Below are 19,585 nucleotides of genomic sequence, written 5' to 3'. Positions count from 1 at the left end.
ATTTTCGCTCAATATAAGATTTCATACCAAGTTGTTGTCAGCCAGTTTCACAATTTTATCTAACGGCACGTGAAAAATGTCGTTCTTTCTCATCTATAACGGAAGATTTAAATCAACGTATTAGCTAATTGTTGTTTAAGATTCAACTCCACAACGTATTCGAAAGATTTTTCCCGCTAGATCACAAACATTTTCAAGATGATTGCGTACGGGCCAAAAGATTCCCATCCTTATTTCGAAGATTGAAATTTCCTGATAACCGTAAACGGTAAACCTAACTGCACCCATCAATTTCATATTAACACTCTCGGATATTCCGCTAAACGTAATCTAATTCGTAAAAGAATGTGCGCTGGAGTTGGCCAATTCATTCTGAAGTGTTGACATGGCCACGGAATGAGACCAACAGTTAACATCTCGCACCTTCCCATCTCTTTCTCTCTCTGTCTCACTCTTTCCTCACTTATTATCAGTTCATTTCTACAATTAAGAACATATTTACTTTACTTTTGCTTTTATAATTCAGATTTGACGACAGTAAAACGTGATGAACTATCGAGGAGCGTGACTCCGCTCTGCCCTGCAACAATACAAGAATTACTAGAAATTTAAAAGCGAAGAAAACACCACAAAAATTTAGCATATCTTTTTTGAAAACGTTTCGGAGACCAGCTCCATCGTCAGTTCGATAAATCTAGAACACAGATAAATGCAGAAAATTAGTTTGGAGTTAATAAAAAAACACACACAGAAGTTAAAAACCTAAATTTACAGACAAAGGGCAGAATAATAAAGTAAGTACCTATCTATTCACAATTTATAATGGATAAGAACTATAGTCAGCATTTAAACTAGGCTTCTCTTTAAAAATATACAAGGATTCCAAAATACGCAGATCGGAAGCACCAGAACTATAAGCTAAAACCTTAAAGTCTGTGTCGGACACTGGAACGTTGCACTGTTCGGCGTGAGTGCGCACAGCCGAATGAGGAGGGCGCGATAGTAACTGCCCAGTCCTATAACTCCTACCTCTATGCTCAGCAACCCGAGTGTAAAAGTTGCGTGCCGTCATTCCGACATACGCAGATGCACACCGTGCATTTCTGGTGCTTCCGATCTGCGTATTTTGGAATCCTTGTATATTTTTAAAGAGAAGCCTAGTTTAAATGCTGCCTATAGTTCTTATCCATTAGAAATTGTGAATAGATAGAAACTTACTTTATTATTCTGCCCTTTGTCTGTAAATTTAGGTTTTTAACTTCTGTGTGTGTTTTTTTATTAACTCCAAACTAAGTTTCGGAAACGATCTCAAAAACAGATCGATCGAACTGACGATGGAGCTGGTCTCCGAAAAGTTTTCAAAAAAGATATGCTAAATTTTTGTGGTGTTTTCTTCGCTTTTAAATTTCTAGTGAATCTGCGATTAAAGCAATCTAGTGACTTTTTTTACAAGAATTATGTTCATAAATTAAAACTCGTTCAACAAAATATCAATTTATAAGCGTTACAAATATAACCATGCAAACACTAATTAGATAAAATGATCTCAAACTGCAGATAAACTGGCTATGCCGTAAGTGAGATTATATATTAGTGACAGTAACGCGAGTGACATCCGTACTGTCATACAAAACACAGTCTCATTAATCCCACACAAACACATAGACACACTCTTATTATTCCAACACAAAATAAACACACAGTATCTTTAATCCCATAAAAAACACATACACAGTCTTATTATTCCCTCACAACATACACACAGTTGCAGTAATCCCGTACAAAATACGCACACAATCTTATTATTTCCACAAAAAATACACACAGAGTTTCATTAATCGCATACAAAACACATAGACAATCTCAATAATCCCACACAAAACGCACACAGCCTCAATAATACCGCACAAAACGCACATTATTGTCTTCGGAGGCGCAGGTGTTCCTGTAGCGCCTCCTGCAGCTGGGCGTCACTGGGCACCACTGGTCCTCCCGGGGGCACGCGCTCAGTGATGTGGAGGACAACAGCTCCCTCCCTGTGGGAGTGTGGCAGTGAATATCCTGCGTGGCTTGCCAGTGGCCGCCATCTTGTGTGGCGCTATCATTGGCCGACAGATGGAAACAGTGCACCATCATCTTATCATTAATATTTTGAAGACGAGACGATTATCATGAAAATATTAATGTAAAATAATCACATATTATTATAGTTAATTAATATATGGGAATAATTGTAATATAGGATTAGAGCTTACATAATTTTATTGTATCTAATATTATACATAGATTATTCTTCATAATGCAATATAATACAATACAATATAATATAATAAAAAATAATATTATATAAAAAAAGTAGATTATCGTAGATTATATTAAGCTTCTGCGATGTCGTCAGTAGCGAAGTGTTATCTAAAAGCTTCAGTCGCACACACTCAAATAAATAAACAGTCTTTGTCCACTATGCGATGCATTTCTCGCCCTTGCATGAGCCATAATTTTGGCTGGCAAAAAGCGTATCAGTGCTACGGGCTGAAAATGCGTCACTATTTAGACAACTTGACCCATTGATTGTTGCGAGTGCTGACGGGGCTCAATCCTCAATTATACTGTAAATATCTCAATTATACTGTATATAATATTTTTTCTATAATTATGTAATATAATGAAATTAAAAATAATTCTAATCCCATATTATAACTATTTCAGTTATTTCTATATTCTCCGCTAAGATTATATAATAAGTAATTATATACTATAAATTAGTATGAAATACCGGATTAAGATATAGGATTAACAATAATGACGACATATCATTATTCTGATTTGATTTCAAATGATAATGATGGTCGTGATGATGACATTGTGTTCAATGATTGGCCGCCATCTGAGTGGACCATCCTCATCGGCCGCCATTTTGTTTCATTTTCCGGCGGCCATTAGTCGCAATTACATTTCAATACTATCATTCCCAGTCAAAATCCTGATTCCGGTGAGGGGCACCGGACGCACGCAATAGCCGCCTTAGAGGAAAATCAGACACCAATCGTCCACCTACTATATTCGGCTATTAATTAGGAGCCGTTTTCGCAAGTCACATGCCCTAGGAGCCGAATCTGTATAAGACAGCCGAAAGAAGTGGCTGAACAGACTGTCCCACGACACTTTTGGGGCAAAATTTTTGAAAAAATTGTAGAGTTTTCGAAGAAATTTTAAGGTTTGCGAGAATTTCATTACGCGTGCATTGATTGTCCATCGACACGCGGCCATTGCGCGAGCTTATCTAACACGCGTGCATTGTGTTGTCTTCGACCCGCATACCGTGCGTTTCCGTGAACACGCTTGCGTTACGCTTGCGCAAACTCCCTTGCGACATGTGTACATGAACACGCGTTCATTGCTTGTACGTCAAGATGCGTGTATTACTTGTGTTCACTAAAACACCAACGTGTTAGAGGCAGGGATTCCAAAACAATCCCCTTTATATTCCCCAATGAGGAGTGGGGGTTATCAATTATCCGACTTGAGTCTATACACTAGGCAGTGAGAGGTAGTTCGGACTTCGGAGGCGCAGATATTGAACAGTGGTATACAGTTACTCGTCCCGTTCGGACGTCGGTTGATACACCTCATTCAAATGGTGTTTAAATTTATCGTGTATAGTGAAGTCTACAACTTCCGCCACATCTCCCGTCTTTGCCCGGCAGTCAAGATCTTGAAGCGTCTTCTACTCCCATACATCTCAGAATCTCTCACCACCTCTCCCTCGCAACATGGCTTCAAACCGGGACACTCCACAGTCACCGCCCTCCTCCCGCTCGCACACCAGATTGCGACGGGTTTCAACTCACGGCGGCCTCCAGCCCGCACAGTGGTAGCTGCGGTCGACCTGTCGAAAGCCTTCGATAGTGTGGACTACCCTCGCCTTCTAAGCATGATCGCTGCCTCCAACCTACACCGCAACCTGGTCCGCTGGCTGTGCTGCTACCTCAGAGGCAGGCTGGAATTTTGCCTTTACCTCAGACGCAATCTCTTTTTAGAACAATGTACTCAGGAGTTGCCCAAGGCTCGGTCATCTCGCCGGCCCAATTAAACCGCTTCATCTCTGATATCCCGGTACCGGATGCCAATAGTGCCTCGTACGCAGACGACATCACTATCTTCGTGTCGTCCCCGAAGCTCGACGCTACGGAGGCTGACCTCGCTGGGCTCCTTCGGGGCGTCTCAGACCGGTCAGCTGCAAAGAAACTTGCCGTGGCACCGGGCAAGTCCTACGTCACGCTCTTCACCCCAGACACTCACTAATCCCGGTCACACTTTTCTGCAACAGTCTGCAACGGCATCATCCCCCTAGATAAAACCACCAAAATCCTGGGCGTCACCTAAGACACGCACTACACGTTTTCACCTCACGTCAGAGCCATAACCACTAAAGCGACGGGTTAAGCGAAAAGCCCTAGCCAGCACTAACTGGAGTTTCTCCAAGAAGGTCATCACTGCCACCTACTGGCACTCTCACGCACTGCCATAGCTAGCCTTAAAACTTTTGAAAACTCTGCCCTGAGACAAGCCACCGGCTGCCTCAAAATGGACCAGCAAGCCCATCTCCACCATGAGACCGGCTTCCTTCTCCTGTCCGCTCACCTAGACTTGGTTTGTGCCCAGTTCCTAGCCAGAGCCCTCCAGCCCTCCCATACCTCATTCCATATTGCCTCTGCTCCCCTCGGAGACCGCCCAATGAAACCACCCATCCAATCGAGATTCGGCCACCTTGTTGCGCCACTTCTAGCAAACGGCATCATGCCCGCTGGTGCCTATGGGGAGGCTAAACGTTCCCTTTGCAGAGAGATCGCCTCCTGCGTTGCAGTGACTGACTATAACAACGCTGTCCTTGCAGCTCCACCACCACCGATTGCATCAGAGCTAGGAGGCCTCGCTCCCTCACTCCTACCGCTCGGCACTATCCCAGCTCCGCTCGGGATGCTGTAGCTCCCTGGCGTCCTACACCATCAGGATCGGACGCTCCCACAGCACCGCCTGACCGGAGTGCGTGGACCCCCTCCAGTCCGTCCAGTATCTCTTTGCCTGCCTCTCTTTCCCCAAATCTTTCGGCGTCTCCTCATTGTGGGACAACCCTGTGGAGGCGGCGGTATTCATCATGGATACGCAATCGGGCTCACCAAGCTCCCGCGTATCCACGTTAGCCGCGTTGCTACGCCGCCATCTTTGTATCACACTGGCGCCTCAGCTTACTCTCATATTCCTACACATTTGGACGTTTTGGTAGCAATGGAGAAAGAAAGAACAAAGCAGAAAGGATTAGGCTGTTGTCAAAAACTCCTTCATTCAGTGAGAGACCGATATTTAAGAAAATTGTTCGACATTAACGATGTTGATGCCAACGAAGTGCCGGCAAAGCCATGATGTGCAGATTTTGCAAGCCTGCCTCCCGTTTAACACGGTGATTTACTTAACTATTTGGTGTTTGGTGGTCAGCCAATACACCTTGCAAGGATTCAAAGCATACAAGACGCTTGAAGCTTACAAACAATTTGTGGATGGATGGGTACAGGCGATGGAGAAACGAAACCTCAAAGAATCAAGAAAGGCGATGTACTTGGTAGAGTTAGTTTGGTAGTACAACTGGACGACGATAATGATGCTGATGAATGGAACCTTCTAAGAATGGAAAATGAAATTCCTTTTCACCTTTTTGAAGAGGAAAAGGATTGAATTTTATCAATGCTTACCAGGTAACTAGGGTTCGGACGGCTCATAGCAATACCGATCGCGATATTGGACTCGCGCTCATGTGACACCTCAGACCACAGAACTGACCAACAACACACCAATTCACCAGGAACCACGACGCTTTGCAAATGCAATTTATATTGAAATTGAAAGGCAATGTAAAGAACTCGAAACATTTGCTGTTATAGAACAAAGCGAATCATTTTGATCTACCAACAAACCAGCCAACTGCAACAACACTATCATCGCTGCAGGATAATGGATCATGACAATGTTATCTGATCTGTAAATATTATTAAGTTTTATTCCTACTTATGTAGCTTATCTAAAGGCAACTAACTGATTTTGTCCCTGGAAAATGTATAGTATCGTATATAATAAATATTCACGGCTGATAAACTGATATGCGATACGTATATCAGTACGAGCCATAAACTGATACGATATACACGGCATTCACGGCTAGTAAACTGAATAAACGCATTCCATTGTATAGTTTTCTGTTTAAATGGCCGTGAGAACGACTGGTACATCCTACAACGGAGCAGTAGCGTCCCATCTTCAAGCCAAAACTTCAAAAAGAGACTATCGCAGTAGATTTAACACGTAGGCGAAAGCTAGACCCTGCTACAAATATGGCGGCCGATCCCACAATGCATCTAGCGATTCTGTGCCTTGACGTCATCTTTTCGAGCCCGATTTTGCGTTCAAGATTTTGCCAGAGGTAGAAATTTTCAACTTTGGATATGTCGGCACGAGCGAGTTATTTTAAGCTGCTTCTGTTGATATGCTTACCCAGACAAACAGGTCTTGATCGATCGACGAAGATTGATGTTGTTCGATCAAGAATAGTGATGCAGATTCCTGCCCGATCGACTAAGGCGAAACCCAATTTGGAGTGGGCGATGTCGCGGTGCGTACCACCGATTAAAGAGGAGCATTATATGCCGATTCAGTACAGGTCTTCGAACTTTATGCACACGCTAATTTGTTGAGTCAAAAAATCTGCATTGAACGATGTCGAATTATCATTGATCTACGTCGAATCAACATTACTCGATGTCGAATCCATATTAATCGATGCTGAATTGATATTATTTGTTGCTGAATACTAGCTGTTTCTACTCCCTACTGTACGAATATAACAAATTTTACTTCTTTAACTAAACGAAAGTTCAAAGAAAATTAGACCAATATAAAACACTTTACTTTTATACTTTCACACTACATACGATGCAGAAATCAAATCCGCGTTTGTACAAAATATTTCATCGTGTGCAAGAAACATACTGTACAAATTGTCATGACTACAAATTATTAACCTGAATCAGTCTTCTGAATACAATTCAACAGGTTAATCGCGATTGTTTCTCAAAACAATTATTCGTTAAAAATATAAAACATAGAAGCCAACTATGACATGAGATGGAGTAGAAAAAAAATAGGATCGAGGGAAAAAATTCAATGCAAACAGATAGTTTGGATTTTTTTAGCAATCGTTCAAATTTTTACCGAAACTCTGACTGAGTAAACTTGCGGCTTTTGTTTGTAAAATACTTCGATTTTGATTTAAGATTCAAAGAATGGCATGCAGGATTGAGTTTCAAACTTTATCACAAATCAACTTTAACTTTTATCAATTTTTAACAAACTTTATCAACTTATAACAAACTTTAAAAAATCATCAACAAACTTCGTCAACTCATCAACAAACTTTATCAACTCAGGGAAACGTCCAGCAAGTCCTCAACTCAAAGAAACGTCCTTGATAAGAAATAAAAATCTTACGCTTGCGTCATAAAATTCCGAATATTAAGGAAATGTCTGTAAAATTTCAGAAATTTATAAGAAACTAAACCACTAGAAAACAGGAACAAGCGTAAAATTTTTTCCGCTCAACTTATTTAATTACGGTTAATCGATACACTAATGATGCATAAACATAAAATTACAGCATAAGCTTGAGATGACCTGATATCACATACCAATTATAAAATGAGAGACGAAGACACTAGTCAAGTAGAATAAAGCTAGGCTGTGAGGACGCCAGAGAACTACAATATCCCGAGTGGAGCTGGGATAGTGCAGAGCGGTAGGGGGCGAAGAAGCGAGGCCTCGTCTGATGCAATCGGTGGTGGTGGGGTTGCAAGGACAGCGTTGTTTTCAGCGGTGGCCATTAAGCTGGAGGAGATCTCCCTGCGAAGGGAGTGCTTAGCCTATCCATAGGCACCGGTGGGCATGATGCCCTTTGCCAGAAAGGGCGCAACAAGGTGGCCGAATCTAGACATGAGGGAGCTTTTCTTGAGGACGTCCCCGAGGGGAGCTGAGACAATGTGGATTGAAGTATGAGGGTTGGAAGACGCTGGTTAGGAACTGAGCGTAAACCAGGTCCAGGTGAGCGGGCAAGGGAAGGACGCCAGTCCCATGGTGGAGATGGGTAATTGGAGCCATTTTGAGGCAGCCGGTAGATAGTCTCCGAGCTAAGTTTTGGATGGTTTGAAATGCTTTCGACTTGCTCTCAAGTAGAGAGGTTAATTGATCTTTACAGAGACCATGAATGCCTGTAGAGACCATGAATACCTGTAGAGAACATGGATGCCTGTAAAGATCATGAATGCCTGTATAAACCATGAATGCCTGTGGAGACTATGAACGCCTGTAGAGACCATGAATGCCTGTAGAGACCATGAATGCTCATAACGACCATGAATGCCTATAGAGACAGTGAATGCCTGTAGATACCACAAATGCCTGTAGAGACCGTGAATGCCTGTAGAGACCATGAATGCCTAGAGAGACCATGAATGCCTGTAGAGACCACGAATTCCTGTAGAGACCATGAATGCCTGTAGAAACCACGAATGCCTGTAGAGACCCCGAATGCCTGTAGAGACCATGGATGCCTGTAGAGAACATGAATACCTGTAGAAACCACGAATGCCTGTAGAGACCCCGAATGCCTGTAGAGACCATGAATGCCTGTAGAGACCATGAATGCCTGTAGAAACCATGAATGCCTAAAGAGACCATAAATGCCTACAGATACCATGAATTTCTACAGAGACCATGAATACCTACCTACATAGACCATGATTGCCTACAGAGACAATGAATGCATGTAAAGATCATGAATGCCTGTAGAGACCATGAATGCCTACAGAGACCATTAATGTCTATAGAGATCATGAATGTTATCACAGCAGCACACCCGAGAACAATAGCCCAGAGCTCAAATTCGAAAGCATCCATCCTCAATGACGTATAACTAGTAACTTACCGAAGCGCGGCTTAGCGAGCGGTCGCGAGCTACCGCGTTCAAAAATTTGTGTGAACGGTTGTAAGCGTCAGGCGCTGCAACAAGCGCTTGACACGCGCCTCACCGCTCATATCGTCGCCCCTAGTTTAAACGGGCCTATAGCCCGTTGAATGCAACAGTGGAACTTTTCATTGTTGTTGCCTAAATGAAAATGTACAAAATACATTCTTCATGACATCTCCAAAATTTAATTTTAGTATTGAGTAATTTTGATCTGCAATGGAGTACAGTAAAAGAGGTCGTGAGCACTTAGCATGATAGAAACTTTCTACATGAAGAAAAATAATTTTATTAGTCTCAACATCTAAAGAAAAACGATATGATTAGATATATCTAAAGATTTAAGGTCAGATTAGGATTCAAGGTCAGCCAATTCCTGTTCACACCATTTAGGATTATTGGTAACCTGCATAGAAGTTATTTTTCAGTTGACAATAGAATTTGGTGTCACCAGAAAGAAGTTATAGAATAATTATATTACCATGTAATATTTAATATTGAAATATATACACTAACAGATATTGAAATGATGTCATACAAAATTTTGGTCAATTTTTTTCTTAGCATAATTGGAAAACAGCTATTTGGTACTGAAATTTTGTTACCCAGAGTCATATTTTTCGCCAATTAGCAATCTAGCAATTCTTAAACCCAATATTTTTGTTAAATCCGCAATCCTACTGCTTGTATTTGCCAAAATTTACACTCTATACATTGCATGTCAATTTGATCATAGATTTGATTATTTCAGTCCTTTCAACAATCAATAATCATGTGCCTCAGTCATTAATAAAAATAAGATTATATTAACCCATAGTTTACCTAGTAATGAGGAAAAAATCCATGAAACAGTGGTATTATCAAGTTTGACACGATATCTAGAAGACAGCTACTGCGTAGCAAATAAGAAATTTTGTTTCAAATCTCTGAAAATATTTTACACCTCAGAAATTTTCCCTAACTGTCTTGAATTGAAGTTATGATTGTTTCAAGATTAATCCTGCTGGATCACTTAGCTTGTAAAAAAGTATCAGTTAGTTTATGAAGAAAAATTTCATTTCCAGTCAAAAGTATACAATATGAAATTTGTTAGTGTTCATTAAGTCCCCCTCTAAATTCTAGAAAATTTTTCTTAATTTGGCCGTCTTGGCATGTCAAATGCAGAGATTCGAATGTCACAAGAGTAACAGGGTAATAGATTTTAATTACTGACAGATGGCAATTTCATCATTTCATGTACTCGAAATGTCTCTAACGTGAGGCCCATGTCTAGAGTCGACTTATTAGAGATATCACAATAGAGTCGACACAGCAATAATCGTGATCCTAAGTTCCACTGCTATTGAAATCGAATGACTGCCAACCGAAAGACATGGCTGCCAACCGACGATGACCAAGTTAGCCCTAATCGCCACGGGTTTTTGCGCCGCGCTACAACCTCGGCTGCAAATGATTTTTACCCTCTCTTTAAACTCACAATTGTGAACTCGAATCCATTTAAAAAAACTATGAGAATGAAACGACCGAATTCATGGTCTCAATCAGAGCCATTGCCGTGTACGACTATTCCGACCGCTCGATATTGTGGTGATGCTATTGATGGTGAGGAGACTGTAAGTTATTCACGTGTGCATATGCCTGGAAACATGTGCATCTTCATCGCCGGGGCATGTGCTTTTCGTTACTGGTGCAAGTGCATCTTCATAGCAGGTTTCTTTATGAGTTTATTTGTCCCAATCGTTTTTTTTTATTTCATTATCTGTGAGTTCATTGCCCGCCAATGCAAAAACTACGTGAAATGAGACGTATGGACACAGCGGAAAGCTAAAGTTCCTTCAAACTCTGTTGCTCGCTGAACACTGATGTCGTGAGTTTGACAGGGGGCATATACCTCGGTGCCGTCGCGCGGGGCAGCTCAATCCGCGGTTTAAGTTTATACGTGGTTTGCTAAAGGACCTCCCTAATTATTATAGGTCAAAAAATCAAAAAATATTATTGATCCAACGCCAAGAATAGATTTCAGTTGAAGAGTATTTCGACAGGCAAGGCTGTGAGATTTGTGGTTATTTTTTTCGTAATTTATAATAAACGAAGTGCGTTTTCACGTGGACCCGTTGCGATTAGGATTAACTTTTCCCTAATGGTTAACCAAGGCTTAAGGATAGTTTGTTTCAACTAATCGTGCGATCGAATTATATGTTGTATTTATTTTCGTAGTAAACACTTTCACAACAGGCTGAATTATTCAGCGAAAACTAACGACAGACGAGCGGGTCAGATAAGTTGTTCAAATTTCAAGGTATTAGTGACGATGAGATGTTGTCACACGGAAGACCGAGATTGTAATTTTCGTTCTAAAGCTCGAGCTAAAACGATATCGAGCTGAAACGATTTGCGTTAACATATTTCTTGTTTACATGAAGTCATTTGAGTTTATGATAGAGAACTGATATTTCATCCGATAAATAAATCATCCTGAATTATCTATTGGAAACATAATTTTAACGTGATTTAGAAACGGGAAAGTGACCAATAACAAACAACATAACATTTGGTAACTTGATAAAACTATAAAAGTTAACTGAATGAGAATGATTGAAGGACCATTAATTTTTTAACTGAGTCAATAACGAATAATATCTAAATGACATATAATCAGTCAATATGTGTTCATCACGCAATCATGATTCCCTTTAGTCATAAATTAAAGTGTATATCAATTTCTGATTCATTATTCTCTTAGATTGAATAGCCACCTGACAAGTTTGCGCATGAATTTTTCGGTTTGCACTGAAAAGTTGTCTACACTCATATACTTCAATCTGCCACCATAAAACCATAGTCGATAGTTCGCCGTGCATCTGTAGATTGTTTAGGGAAATTCGACCAAATCTTCGAGTGGTCAGATCTTCCGCGTTCTGCAGTAACCCACACTAATCTACATCGTTGCCCACATTGGCATTTGACTGGACAAGGTTCAAATTTCTACGTCAACTAGATCGATTTATGCAATCGAAATTTTATCATTGCCTACGAGGCTACGCAACAGTCGATTGTGTGGTCAGGATTCGTCGGTAGTCTCACAACTGGGCTGTGCATCTGTACACGACAACAGGTTGCAAAGCCTTTTAGTAAGTTAGTTGCTCTTGTTCCGTTACTATCTACTCTATTTCGCCGTATCATCACTTTTCATGATTTGAGTTACATTTACGTATAAGAATGAATTTGATTATCTCTGAAGAATTACAAATTATACGAGGATAGATTCATGAAATTTCCATCGAGCTTAGAAACATTGAAATGGTCACTGGAATTGACGTTAGAAATGCTTCTATTTTTCAGGTTTTCAGTAGTCGCAAGCAATATTTTGAGATCCCGGTACGATTGTTTGCTAGACGAATGGTTTCCTCAACAAGAGACCTGTTAAGCTTTATGCATATGTCTGCATTCTCTAGCTTATTGCTCAAACAGATGATAGATCATAAACCATCGCTTACAAGGATCCCATCTATCAGCAACATATTTGATTTGAGGATTTCCCATAACTATCGTATATTCCGCCATTTATCTGATTGTCTCTCCAGTAACTAGCTGTAAACGTCTATGCATGGAAATTGAGCCTCTGATAGACTGTACTCTGATCTTCAAAACTATGCAAGTAGTCCTAGACAGCATATATTTAGCGTACAGGGGCGGTATTATCAAAACATCGCCACGTAAACAGACCCACCTACATGTTACGTAATTGCTGTTATGAAGACGTAACTCTAGCGGTAATATTATCAAAACATTTGCGCAAAACTCTACGCCTGCTCGGAGGTGTCGTAAGCAGAGTTACGTACAAATTGTTAATTGGTTAAGGCCCTGATTGAAAGCCGAGAGGCTTCGAACAGGCTCGGCTCTTCCCTAAGCGTTTCTTCACTAATTAGGATAGACTTTACTCCACTCGCAAATGAGATGGCGATATGGATTTTTCCATACTTACCCAGCTATTTATTTATAAGCGTCGACCAGTAATAAAAAATATGTAAACTTTGTATTAAAAGTTTTAATGAGAGGAAATTTAAAAAAACTTTGAATATTATTGTTCATCATATCTGCGACTTTTTACACTTTTTTCGAGATATAAACGGGTTGTAATTTTTATTGTCAATTGAATGGTATATTCGGCATTCCTTGATCAGCTTCCTTGTAATAGATATTTTCTACCAACAAATATTTATGATCGAGTCTGCTGATACGCGGAGGGAAAATCCCGCATACTAACTGCTCAAATGAAGACGTTGTGCAATGTTTGAGGGGAAAGAGACATCGTAAATTACTCAACTGTCAGTTCACAACGGGTGGCATGGTAAAGGCGAAATCAATGAGGGGCGAAGAATAATACGTGGCCAGTGGTCGGCCTATCCAATTAGTTATAGCCGACCGTTGGCCATTCCTCGGCCACCTGAAAGCGACCAGTTACCGCAAAGAAGGGTCTGGCTAGGAGTACAATCTATAAGAGTACAAGCTCGAGGGTAGCGACTGGCCGAGCTTTGGGCAGATCAAGGATTTTACACGATGGTCGCGAAAACCTCCCTCTCAGACTTCGCTGCATTTTGACTACAAGCCTTAAGTGGTTGGTAATCATTTAGTTACTAGTGTCTGGACTCAACTAGTGTCTAGACTATAGTATCATACTAATGTATAGACTCTTATATAATTTCAATTAAAATCCTCAAATTTTTAGTTAGAAAATTTTTTATATTTATGGAATTATGTTAGTAATGCATCTAATGAATTGTTTCTCAGCACATGCCAATAGACAATGAGTAATTTGTAGAGCTAAATAATGAATAGATTATATATATATATATATCTATCTATAATCTATAGATATTAATGGATATATAGAACATATTATTCATTAATACTTGTTTTGCTATAATGAAACGGCATTTGTCATTGATTTTGTAGAGTAAAAGCGTCTAGGATACTCTAAAAAGCTAAAAATGTTTAACTAACTGGAAACAGAAGCGTGGCGTTAAAATTAAGGTGTTTTTACGCAACACGTATCTTTTTGCACGTAAGTATAAAAAAGATACGACGTTTTGATAATCCGGCCGCAGAGTTTCAAATGCCCCACCCTTCCCGCCATTATATGAGGGGAAGGGAGGGGCATTTTTTATCGCACTTTCCAGATTCGGCCATGTCTGTCCCGAAGGAATCAGGTGCCGAATATGCGCGCCTCACACTCGCTTCACGGTTATTAGAGAATAGACCGGATTCAAATCAGGTGCTTATTTTCCTCTTACCACCAGAACCTAAAGCGGACATAAAGCAGCTAATTAACGCGCTAGGCGAGCTTGGGGCGTCCTTGAGCCACCGGCTTACAGGAATCAAAATTTTGATTGGGTTGTAGTCTATATATACGAGTATATAAGAATTTGTGATATAGGAATATTGTCCCACAGTTCAGTGGCCGCTGTTCACTCACTTGCCAACCTCTGCGCGCGTGTCACCCCCGCCGCCCGTCCTAATGCACGCGGCCAGCATATTGTGCAGCAGCAGCCTCAGCTCCGCGGCACGCAGCCTGCAGCCCCACAGCGACAGCCACCTGAACCTGGACACACAAACTGCAGTGTCATTCCCCCAGATACACAAACTACAGTCTCGTTCCTCCGGGCGCACAAAATGCAGTGTCGTTCCCCCAGACGCACAAATTTAGTGCCATTTCCCCAGACACACAACAGCGGTGTCATTCCCCCAGACGCACAAATTAACTGCAGCGATATTCCCCCAGACGCATAACTCCCTCAACCTGTTCGTACCCCGGACGCACGTACCCACACTGAATGAAGAGAAACGATAAGGTCAATATATATGAATAACCATACGATATATGGCTCTACGATGCGTAAAAATAAGATTGATAGTTATACGATGTATAACTATACTATGTATGACAATATGATGCGTAACTGTACGATATATAAATATACGATGTAAAACTATTCGATGCATAAATGAATGATGTATAACTGTGAGATGTATGACTATAAGATGTATAACCAAACGACGTATGACAATATGAAGTGTAACTATACGATGTATAATTATGCGATATATAACTATTCGATGTATAACTACACGATGCATGACTAAACGATGTATAACTTTATGATGTATAACTCTACGATGTATAAGTGTACGATATATCACTATACGATGTAAAACTGGACTATGCACACATGTATGCTGTTTAACTATGCGATGTATAATTTCACGATTTATAACTATACGCCGAATGACTTATGATGAATAACGATACGATATATAACTAAACTATATTTGACGACGATTTATAACTATACGATGTATGACAATTCGATGGATAACCATACGATTAAATATAAATCGTATATTTATTCGATGTATAAATATACGATATATTACTACTCGATGCAAAACGATCTATAACTATACAGTTTATAACTGCACGATGTATGACTATATGATTTATATCTATACTACGTATAACTATACGATGTACGACTACACTATGTATAAGTTATAACTATACGATGTATGGCTATACTATGTATAACTACACGATGTTTAACTATACGATATATGTCTATACTCTGCATAACTATACAATGTATGGCTATACTATGTATAACTATACGATGCAGGTATATCAAATGGAACTCTATTTCCCACCGTGGGAAATAGAGGTGGCTACGCACCTCTTGCCAGGGGGGGCAAGGGAGGTGATGGTGTGGGCCACTGCCCCCCAGGACCCCTCATCCGCCCCCTCCACGCGCAATCGTGGCAGGGGGGAGGGAGGAAGCGACCACGTAGGGGAGAGGGGGCCAGGGGGCGGGATGAGGCGCGTGTAGACAACTGCGCAGGTCATATAAGGCGAAAATGAGGACACCAGTGATGCAAGTTTACAATGATGCAAGATAACAGTGATGCACGTTAACAGTGGTGCAAGATAACAGAGATGCCAGATATACCAGTGATGCAAGATAACAGTGATGCACGATAACAGAGATGCCAGATATACCAGTGATGCAAGATAACAGCGATGTAGGGTAACAGTGATGCAAGATAACAGAGATGCCAGATATACCAGTGATGCACGATAACAGAGATGCCAGATATACCAGTGATGCAAGATAACAGTGATGCACGTTAACAGTGGTGCAAGATAACAGAGATGGCAGATATACCAGTGATGCAAGATAACAGCGATGTAAGGTAACAGTGATGCAAGATAACAGCTTTATCCAAGAACATATGTACATAATATAATGTATATATACATAAAATAATATGCATTATAAAAACATTGAATATTCTTGTAGATTATGCTATTTATAACCATATACAGCATACGATACCAATGTAATAGATTTAGGCCTCCTGTGTTATAGTTTGTTATTTAATGCTAATAAGTTTAATAGTTAATTAATTTGAGATATATTTAATAGCATATTTTGTGTGGTTATTTGTTATTTGGTTATTATCCTGGCGGATAATCACCAGGCATTACAATATATAACGGCTATACAAAATATAACTACGGCACCCACGGACTCAGCGGAACCCACCCCCCCCCCAGTGCTGGGCAAGACTCACAGAGGTCCTTGTATGTCCCCCGGAGGACGCTGAGGTCCAGGGGCGCCGCCAAGCGGATGCGGAGGACAGCGCCGTTAGCCACTGAAGCGATGGCAGCGACCTCAGCGGGGCCCACGCAGCCGCTGAACTCCACTAACCTCACCCTGTCCCACAAGAGGGTGAAAGGAGGCATGAATATGACCAGCAATCCATTGTAATTGACCAGCAATCCTTTGTAATGGACCAGCGGTTCATTGTAATGGACCAGCAACTCATTGTTATGGACCAGCAATCCATTTACCAGCAATAAATTTTAATGGACCAGTAATTCCTTATAATGGGCCAGCAGTTCATTGCTATGGACCAGCAATCCCTTGTAATGTGACCAGCAAATCTTTGTAATGGACAACACCACAGCCGCTATTCCCGCAAATATTATTTCCGAGGCTACGAAAATTAGTTATTTAATATAATATTAAAAATTTTTTAAATAATAATAATTATTATTGTTAATAAATTATTTATAAAAATAATAATATTGTTAATTATTAATTAATAATATAATTATCAGTGTTCGTACCGGTATTTAGAAAAAAATTCCATGACTTTTTCATGACTCTCCATGACCATCAATATAATTTTCCAAGACTCGTATACGACAAGTTTAGCATGGCAGAAAGATTGACCGTGCATATTCTACCATCTCCTACAACTGATAAATATCAAACGTGTAAATGCATAGAGCAGGCAGACACAGAGGAACATAAATGACACAAATCTGAAATTCAAGCCCACACTGGTATTATTATGAATTCAATAGTGTCAAATCACAACAAATATTGAGTAATGGACACAAGATTGTACATGATAATGTCAATACAGTTCAACCACTTTTCAACACCACTACCCTAACATTCAACTGGCAGCTTTTTCATCCACTTTTTCTTTAATGTTCAGTTCACGAGTGTCTAGCTCCTGTTGCTTTGATTTCAAAGATCCCTCATGGCATTGAACTCTGCAATAATTTTCAAATCCCCCTTTCTCTCTATTGCTTCTGTATATTCATCTGCTGCTTGCTCAAGCGCCTTGATGCCCTCCTCCGATCGTCTTTTCTTCTTCTGTTCATCTAGTTCATCCAACAGAGCCATCCTCTTCTGGGGTTTCTGGGCCTTCGCATTCTGCTCTTTCACTTCTGCCAAATAATTATTGCAGGCTTTTTTGGCGCTGCCAGCTGCAAGCAGCATCTTCTTGGTGATGGTCATCTTGTCCAGACATCAGAACATCTTCTTTTGTTACAAAGCTGGTCAGTTCGCCATTGAGGTTGGCTTTGGCAGTGGATACAGGCCTGGGGCCGTATTATCAAAACTTCGTAAGTACGCAAAATCGACTTACGAGAGGCGTAAGTGCTGATATGATGACGTAACTCTAGCGGTGGTATTATCAAAACATTTGCGCGGGAAGCTACGTAACGTAACTGTACGCCTGCTCGGAGATGTCGTAAGTGGAGTTCAGCACAAGTTTAGAGTGTCTGCTGAAGCAATAGGAAACTATTGATTTACTAGCAAGTAGCAACACGGTGAATTGTGATAGAATTGATCAATAATCCGACATATAATGTGTGATCGTGCTAAACGGTGCTTCTGGGATAAAAATGGCAATTGCCTTTTGTGCTATAATTTACAAGCAAATGTCGATATTCATATCTAAGAGTTTTATGATCATTCAATTGAACAATATCTTAATGCCGTTTAGGTTCGATATTATATTGAGGTTGATATGAACCATTTTTATAGTTCTCTGCAAACAAATTTATTTCTTTTTACGACAGTCGCAACTCCACTCACGAAATTTTCTAAATTCTTTGTAACCTTCTAAAAAATTCTTCTAATATTGAATGGGACTAATGAATTTATTTGACCTTATTGCAAGAAATTTCGGTTAATGATCACAACAACAAGTGCATTGCTATTTGGATAACGTCTCACTCATTTATCAAAATACACCCTAGTCAGGCACAGCAAATGGCACTGACACCGTACATCCTGCTTTCGTCCAAGCGCACGGCGCACTGATCGAGAGGAGCTTACTGGAGCTACAGGAAGAACAAATCTAAAGCCTCTGATTGGTCAGTTAGCCAGATGGTTCTGATAATACGCTCTTAGGTAAGACTTGCGTACGAAAATTTGTAAATGCCAAAATTAGGGCGTACCTACGTAACACGTAACTTTTTTGTCGTAAGTACAAAAAGTTACGAAGTTTTGATAATGCGGCCCCTGCTCTCCATCTCTACATTCACAGTGGCAGTAGACACTACCATGCTGATGCATGCTGACTTTTGTGACGGCCTATTCCCTCATACACTTTTGGAGCAAGAAACTGCAGTTGCATTACTGTCAGAGGACCCCAAATCGGAAATGCGGGACTGCGCTTTGCTTTTATCTTCACCGTTTTGCTTAGCTCACTTGGTGTGTTTGTTGCCTTTGGCATGGCTCCTCAAATCTGCTTTCCCCATATTTGACACATTGAAGTCTCTCGAGCACAATGTACACTTCGCCAAACTTTCATCCTTTAGATGGCGAGCAAGCCAGTCACGATAAGCTTCTATTCTTAACCACAACTTCACAAGTCATGAAATTTACACTTTCCAGGCATGGTGATGTAGAAATTGGACGCTGAAGAGGAAACGCTGCCACTGCAGATCAAAAATTTGTCAAATGCAACTGAGCTCAGAGACCAAACTCACGTGATTGGTTCTCCAATCAGAACTCATGAAACAAGAGATTGTGTCAATCAGAACGCAGGGAAGCAAGGGACTGCACAAACACACGCAGTACAGAAAAACACTTCATTTTTTGTAAATTCTATGACTTTCCATGACCTGAAATGAAATCCAATGACTTTCCAGGCCTGGGA

The 19,585-nt window shown here is 40.6% G+C and overlaps 1 protein-coding gene across 1 annotated transcript; it reads right to left on the bottom strand.

Moving 5' to 3' along the window:
• Positions 1 to 1,918: 1,918 nt before the first annotated feature.
• Positions 1,919 to 17,934, bottom strand: LOC125177817. The gene is made up of 5 exons (XM_047880272.1): positions 17,750 to 17,934; positions 16,694 to 16,836; positions 15,796 to 15,952; positions 14,544 to 14,669; positions 1,919 to 2,036 (listed from the first exon to the last, which is right to left on the bottom strand). The coding sequence occupies exons 1-5, from the start codon at positions 17,932 to 17,934 to the stop codon at positions 1,919 to 1,921; spliced, it is 729 nt and encodes a 242-aa protein (XP_047736228.1).
• Positions 17,935 to 19,585: the final 1,651 nt, after the last annotated feature.

The sequence above is a fragment of the Hyalella azteca genome, unplaced genomic scaffold, assembly GCF_000764305.2.
Source record: "Hyalella azteca isolate HAZT.00-mixed unplaced genomic scaffold, Hazt_2.0.2 contig5106, whole genome shotgun sequence".
Lineage (NCBI taxonomy): Eukaryota > Metazoa > Arthropoda > Malacostraca > Amphipoda > Hyalellidae > Hyalella > Hyalella azteca.
The sequence above is the reverse complement of the archived record's forward strand: the minus strand, read 5'-3'. Positions and strand labels throughout refer to the sequence as shown.

Excerpts from the sequence above, each read along its gene's own strand:
- LOC125177817 (XM_047880272.1), bottom strand. The coding sequence starts at position 17,934 with ATGACCATCACCAAGAAGATGCTGCTTGCAGCTGGCAGCGCCAAAAAA. Across the intron at positions 16,837-17,749 it reads GAGGGCATCAAGGCGCTTGA|GGTGAGGTTAGTGGAGTTCA; the intron begins GCAAGCAGCAGA and ends CTTGTGGGACAG. Across the intron at positions 2,037-14,543 it reads ACGCGCGCAGAGGTTGGCAA|GGAGGGAGCTGTTGTCCTCC; the intron begins GTGAGTGAACAG and ends ACACTCCCACAG.